The sequence below is a fragment of the Ochotona curzoniae genome, unplaced genomic scaffold (assembly GCF_017591425.1).
Source record: "Ochotona curzoniae isolate NIBS_2020 unplaced genomic scaffold, NIBS_Ocur_1.0 scaffold_3890, whole genome shotgun sequence".
Classification (NCBI taxonomy): domain Eukaryota; kingdom Metazoa; phylum Chordata; class Mammalia; order Lagomorpha; family Ochotonidae; genus Ochotona; species Ochotona curzoniae.
In genome coordinates this window covers 2709176-2715433 of record NW_024467115.1, presented here as the reverse complement: position 1 = coordinate 2715433, position 6258 = coordinate 2709176, and the positions used below count along the sequence as shown (strand labels likewise).

Genomic DNA, 6258 nt, shown 5'->3' with positions numbered 1-6258 from the left:
CAGTTAAGTGATCCAATTGTATCAGTTGGGAATGCATTTGTAGTGACACTTCATTGCCAGTACCTAAGTCATGCCAGCTGTCAATTCGTCTAAAATATGGTTAGTGATTTATGTCCTGTGTACTGCCAAGACCACACCCACACGCCCTTTGATCCCCGACATTTAGCCACTGTGCAGATTGATTGTTGCGTCTCATCACCAGACCAGGGTGGGCCGCAGCATGATTGGCTGTCAGAGTCCCCGCCCTTCTCCGGGAAAATGGCAGCTTCTTCCAGACCACACATCAGGCCTGCTCACCTCAGCCCGAACCCCGCTGCTTCCCAGTGGTTTCTCATCATTCTTCTGCTGACCCTGGTCATCTTGCCATCCTCTGAAACCTGCGGTGAACCACCAAGAGTTGAAAATATGAAGCCCACTGGTAACGTTAAGCCCTCTTATGATGTGGGGGAACGAGTAAATTATACCTGTAATCCGGGATACCTGTATCGACCTCCTAAGCCCAAATTTGTCACTTGTGGACAGAACCAGCAATGGTCACAGATCGCAAAAGATACTTGCTACAAAAAGTCATGTAGAAGGCAAGACGATATTCCAAATGGTGTAGTTAACCTCATAAATGGAAGCTATGAGTTCGGTAACCAGATTGAATTTGTTTGTCATGATGGGTTTCATTTAATTGGTGCGAGAATTCTGCATTGTCAGCTTACTGGGTCAGATGTGCATTGGAGTAATAGTCCTCCACATTGTGAAAAAATTGTGTGTGCACCACCGCCAGACATAGCAAATGGAACACACAATGCAGTTGGCAGGGAAGTATTTGAGTACCTTTCAGTAGTAACTTATCATTGCCATAAAGCATCGGGACCAGATGAATTTTCACTTGTTGGAGAGAGTCAGCTTCATTGTGCTGGCAGTGGAAAATGGAGTAGTGACCCTCCTCAGTGTAAAGTGGTCAAATGTCCACAACCAGGACTTCTAAATGGAAGGCAGACATCAGGATTTGGGAAAAAATTTTACTACAAGGCACAGGTTACATTTGAATGCAACCAGGGATTTTACCTTCATGGCAACTCGTTGATTACCTGTGATGAGAACAATGCTTGGCAGCCATCAATTCCGAGGTGTCTTAAACGACAATCGCTTTTCGTGGCAAAATCTCGACCTTTGTGTACTACACATGATACTCGTCAAACTGTGAGGCCTTCAGATGTGATTCCCTCCAGAGGAACATCTCAAATATCTACTGTCTCTCTGAATGCTTGTCCCTGTGCAGAACTGCCTCACTTTGGGGTTGTCCTTGGATATGTGATTACTTTGATTATTACTGTATCGGAATTGCAGTAATTATTGTTTACCTGTGAAAAGATCTTCAATGCAAGATGAAAATAAGTTAAAAGAGAATATACCACTTGCCAAAATAAATTCATAATGTTTGCAGAGAAAACAAATGGTTTCAACAACTGTTCTGTCATGTCTTTTGAATTCTGTCAAAATCTTCAAATATGCAATAGTCATTTTCTATTTCTTGTTAGATATAATGCTAAATGTTAAGATTTCTGAAATGTTGCCAATATTCATGGATTCTTCTTCAACTGGGATTGAATCTGATTATGAAAATATATCCTCGGTAATCAAATTGCATTGCATTGTTAGGTCAAGTCAACAAGCATCTGCATTTGTAGTAATATTAACAAATTTATTTTCTAAAATGTTGGGATTCTGAGAAATCCAGAAGCAAATAAAGTGATTCTGGAATAAGTCTAATTAAAAAAAATTATTGTCACTTATGAAAGTCCATTCCTTCACCAACCTTCCCATGCAGCTTATGTAATATTTGTTTAAAAAGATTTTAAACGCACACGTACATACCCACACACATGCACACACTTAAGTTTATACATAAAACGTACAAACACACAGTCATACTCACAATTAAATACAAGCATATATCAAAAGGTTATGGAAAACAAAATTAAATAAGTTAAATTAAAAGTTACAAATATCCTATGTGCAAAGATTACTCAAAATTACCTTGCAAAATGTGCATAACAAAAAAATGTAAATGAATTTCACTTCTTTGTGCCAAAATAAATTGGCCTTTGTAATTGTACACTCTGAACATGAACCTAGAAGGTTTTCTGGGCAATATGTGCTTAAATTATTTTTTCCCTTTTCTAGGGTTTCTCAACACCCTAAATTAATGGTAGGATAATCATTTAAGCAATAACTATCACCTATCTCAATATTCATAAAATATTCAAAGTTCCAGTGCACAGTTTCTATTAACTTGAGGAGGAAAAATAGAACTATATAGAGAAGGAAAGAGGAAATGAAAAAAAAATTTACAAGAATGAGAGCTTCACTACATTTTGGTAAAGCAGTTTAACTTAGGCTTGTGAAGCCCCTATTTGGGTTTTTCTCTTTTCCCTGGTGCTCCATTCCTGATTCAGTTTCTTGCTACCGTGCCTGCAAAAATCTGAGATGACCCACGTGCCTGGGTCCCTGTAACCTGCTGGGAGATGAGAAAGAAGCTCCAGGCTAGAGCACAACTTCGCCCACATTTCTGTGGTTATATCAGGAGTTGAACCAGTGGATGCAGCATTTCTCTCTAACATTCATTCTCTGTCCATCTCTATCTCTATTTCTTCTATTCCTGTTTCTGTAACTCTGCATTTGAAATAATCTTTTAAAAGAGTGAGAGAAATTAAATAATTCGTATGTGCATGAAGATTCAAAAATACGGAATCATCCTCTCTGTGAACTCTTAATACACAATTAGATAATGACTACAAAGTGTTTATGAGTTACAAGAAATAGGATTATTCTGCATTAAATAAATCTAAATCAAAAGTAAATCTAATGTATTTTAACGGCAGTGAAACCAGAATAAATAGAAATTATGCAGCAGGCTCACACTTGCTGGTTTAATCTCCAAAACTCTACAATTCCCAGTATTAGATGGATCAAAATGGGAATGTCTAGGTCAGTCTAGGTCTCTTATGTGAGTGGTAGGAACCCATTATCACTGCCCTCAAATATGGGTTGTTTGTCAGCTGGCAGAATGAGCAAGAAGATGACAACCACAACATTCTAAGATGTGGTTGTCTTAATGGGTTTTAAACAACCAAGCCAGGGGCCGAATGCAGTAGTTAGTGGCTAAAGTCCTTGCCTTTCATACCCTGCGATCCTATATGGTTACTGGTTCATGTTCAGGGGCCCAGATTCCCATCCAGCTACCTGCTTGTGGCCTGGGAAAGCAGTCAAGGACTGCTCGATGCTTTGGGACCCTGAACCCACATGGGAGACCCAAAGGAGGCACCTGGCTCCTGGGTTCGGATTAGCTCAGCCCTGGCAGTTGCAGTCACTTGGGGAGTGAATTAGTGGGTGGAAGATCTTCCTCTCTGTCTCTCCCCTTCCCTATAGATCTGACTTTCCAACAAACGAAATTTTTTAAAGAAAAAAACCTGACCCCAGTTGTAGATTTTAAAATCCACAATAAAATTAATAATTTTTATAATACTCCTCCATAACTACTATAATTTGTAATATCAACAAAGAATCAAATGAATGACTACATCCAATTATAAAGAATGTAACAAATCAAATTGCAAAGCACAACAAAACAATGATGGATATTCTGCATTTCTACATAGTATGAGCAGAACATGAATCTTATACCTAATCACATTGTGTATGGATCTTCTTCATGTGCAACATTTTACAGGCTGCCTGAAATGAAATAAGTAACTCTTAAGAGTTGTGCCTAGTTCTTTTCCTTTCTTTTTTGGTATTTGTGGGAGGGGTTTTTTTTTATTAATTTTTAGCAGAGTCAAAATGATATTTAGAAGCTATTCTAAGAACAGAATGATATTTCTACTCATACTTTATCCTCACTTTTTGCATTTTTGTTTTGTTTTTTGACAAAAATTTTCATGACATTTATTGCATTTTTATTTTGAAGGCAGAGTTACAAAAAGAAGGAGAGACACAGAAAGATGTCTTCCATTTTCTGATTCATTTCCTAAATAGCTGCATGGCAAGGGCTATGTTGATCCAAAACCTGGAGCTAGGAGCATCCTCCAGGTTTCCCATGTGGGTAGAGGCACACGGACTTTGATCCACATTCCAGAACTTTTCAAGGATATAAGCAAGGAGCTGGATCAGAAGTAGAGTGAGCAGATGGAACATGAAAAGGTGCCCATATGGTATGGTGCCAGCAGAGGCAAAGACCCAGGCCTCCCTACCAATGCAGGTGCTTGACATACATACTTAATATTTACATTAGAGTAAAACATCTTACTATTTCCATGAGTAAAAATTTAACAAGTCAAAACCAAAATGATTTTAGCTTAATAGGAGTATAGACCACAGCTATAAACTGCAATTAAATGGAAAAATGATACTTTCATACACATACAGTGAGTTTTGTAGTAATCACAGATTACTAAAATAATAGTGCAACGTTGTTAACCATTGGTTTGATTAAAAGTGTGAAACAAAGTTTGGGGGGCTGCTATGGTGCTGCAGCAAACTAATCTTCCCCTTGATGCTCCAGCATCCCCACTCTTGATATAGCTTTCTGCTAATGGCATAGGAAAGCAATGATGGATGGCCCAAGGTCATGTGGAAGTTCAGAAAGCAGCTCCTGGCTCCCAATTTCAAGACATCTCAGCTCTGGCTATGTGGACACATTTGGAGAATGAACCAGCAGATTGATGGAAGACCTTTCTCTGTTTCCTCTTCTCTCTCTATAAAAATTTGTCTTTCAAATAAAAATAAATAAATCTTAGAAAAACATTTTTACAAACCTATTTTTGCAACAATACAAACACAAATTTTTGTTTAACTTTTTACATTTTTATTAAATTTTAGCTCCCACATCAAGAAGGAACATGCGGTATTTAGTCATTCTGGATCTAGCTTATTTCATTCATACTTTTGGTATTACAAATAATACTGCTATAAACATAATGGTGCAGGCCCTATTTGCAATGATGTGTTCATATTTTGGTCCACTTTCAGCTTTTTTAAAGAAATCTCTACAGTGCCACTAACTAACATTTAACCAGCAAGGCAGCAATGTATAGTTCTTCCCCTCTCCCCACAGCCTTACTAGCCATCTGTTCCCTTCTGTGTTTTGCATTGGAATATAATTGCGGTTTTGATTTGCATTTCCCTGATGGCTAGTGATGTTAAACACTTTTTCATATGTCTGTTGGTCATTTGTAGTTATTCTGTTGAGAAATATCTGTTGAAATCCTTTGCCCATTTCTCAACTTGATTCTTTTTTTTTCTGTTGAACTTTTTTTTAATTGTTAAAAAATTTGTAAAAATAATCTTTTTTCAGAGAAGTGGCTTGCAAGAAGTTTTTCCTGTTCTGTTGGTGTCCTTTCACTCAGATGATCATTTCCTCTGCTGTGCAAAAGCTTCTGAGTTGTATATAGTTCTGTTTGTTTAGCTTGTTCAGTTGCTTCTTTTTGTGTGTGGGCAGGGGGGTGGCAGGCAGGGGTTGAGGGGTTTGTGTCTTATTCAAGAAAGAGATCCACTACAGGAATATCTTGGAGGGTTTTCTCTACATTTTTCCAGCATTTTATAACCTCAGGTCTGAAATATAAATCTTTAATCCATCTTGACATTGGACTGTCCTGAGAGGTATGAGACGAATTTTATTCTTCTGCATAGACATCCAGTTTTAGAGCACAAACTGTAGAAGAGATTATCCTTACTCCTCTATAGGAGTTGAGCACCTTCTAAAAAAACCACTTGCCTGTGTTATGTGGATTCATCTCTGCGTTCTCTATCCTGTTCCATGGAGCTATGTTAGTACTGTAGCTCAATGATACGAATAAATTATGATATATTGTTATTGATTTTTATGTCTGATTATCTGTCCATTGATGAGAGACAGATGTTGAAGTGACCTGCTATTACTGTGTTGGAAATTACATTTAGATCTAATATTTGCTGTATATATCTTGGTGGTCTTGTATTGGAAGAGAAAGAAAGAGAGAGGGATTTAAGATTTTTGTATCATCTTGTTGAACAGAATCCTTTACCAAAAGAAAATGTCCTTTTTGTTTCTTTTAACAAATTTTGACTGAAAGTATCTTATCTGGTATCTACACCTGCTCACTTTGGGTGTCTGTTTACCTGGAATATCTTTTTCCTTCACTTTGATTCTGTGTATATTTTTGTCAGTGAAATGAGTTTTTTGTAGACAGTGGCGTGTGTGTGTGTGTGTTTATTCATTCAGCCAAA

General features: G+C 37.6%; 1 protein-coding gene across 1 annotated transcript; it reads left to right on the top strand.

Moving 5' to 3' along the window:
* The first annotated feature begins 96 nt into the window (after nucleotides 1-96).
* LOC121146244 (membrane cofactor protein-like) lies at nucleotides 97-1344 on the top strand. Its single transcript, XM_040965647.1, has one exon. It carries the CDS (start codon nucleotides 97-99, stop codon nucleotides 1342-1344), a length of 1248 nt encoding a protein of 415 aa, XP_040821581.1.
* Nucleotides 1345-6258: the final 4914 nt, after the last annotated feature.

Excerpts from the sequence above, each read along its gene's own strand:
- LOC121146244 (XM_040965647.1), top strand. The coding sequence starts at position 97 with ATGGTTAGTGATTTATGTCCTGTGTACTGCCAAGACCACACCCACACG.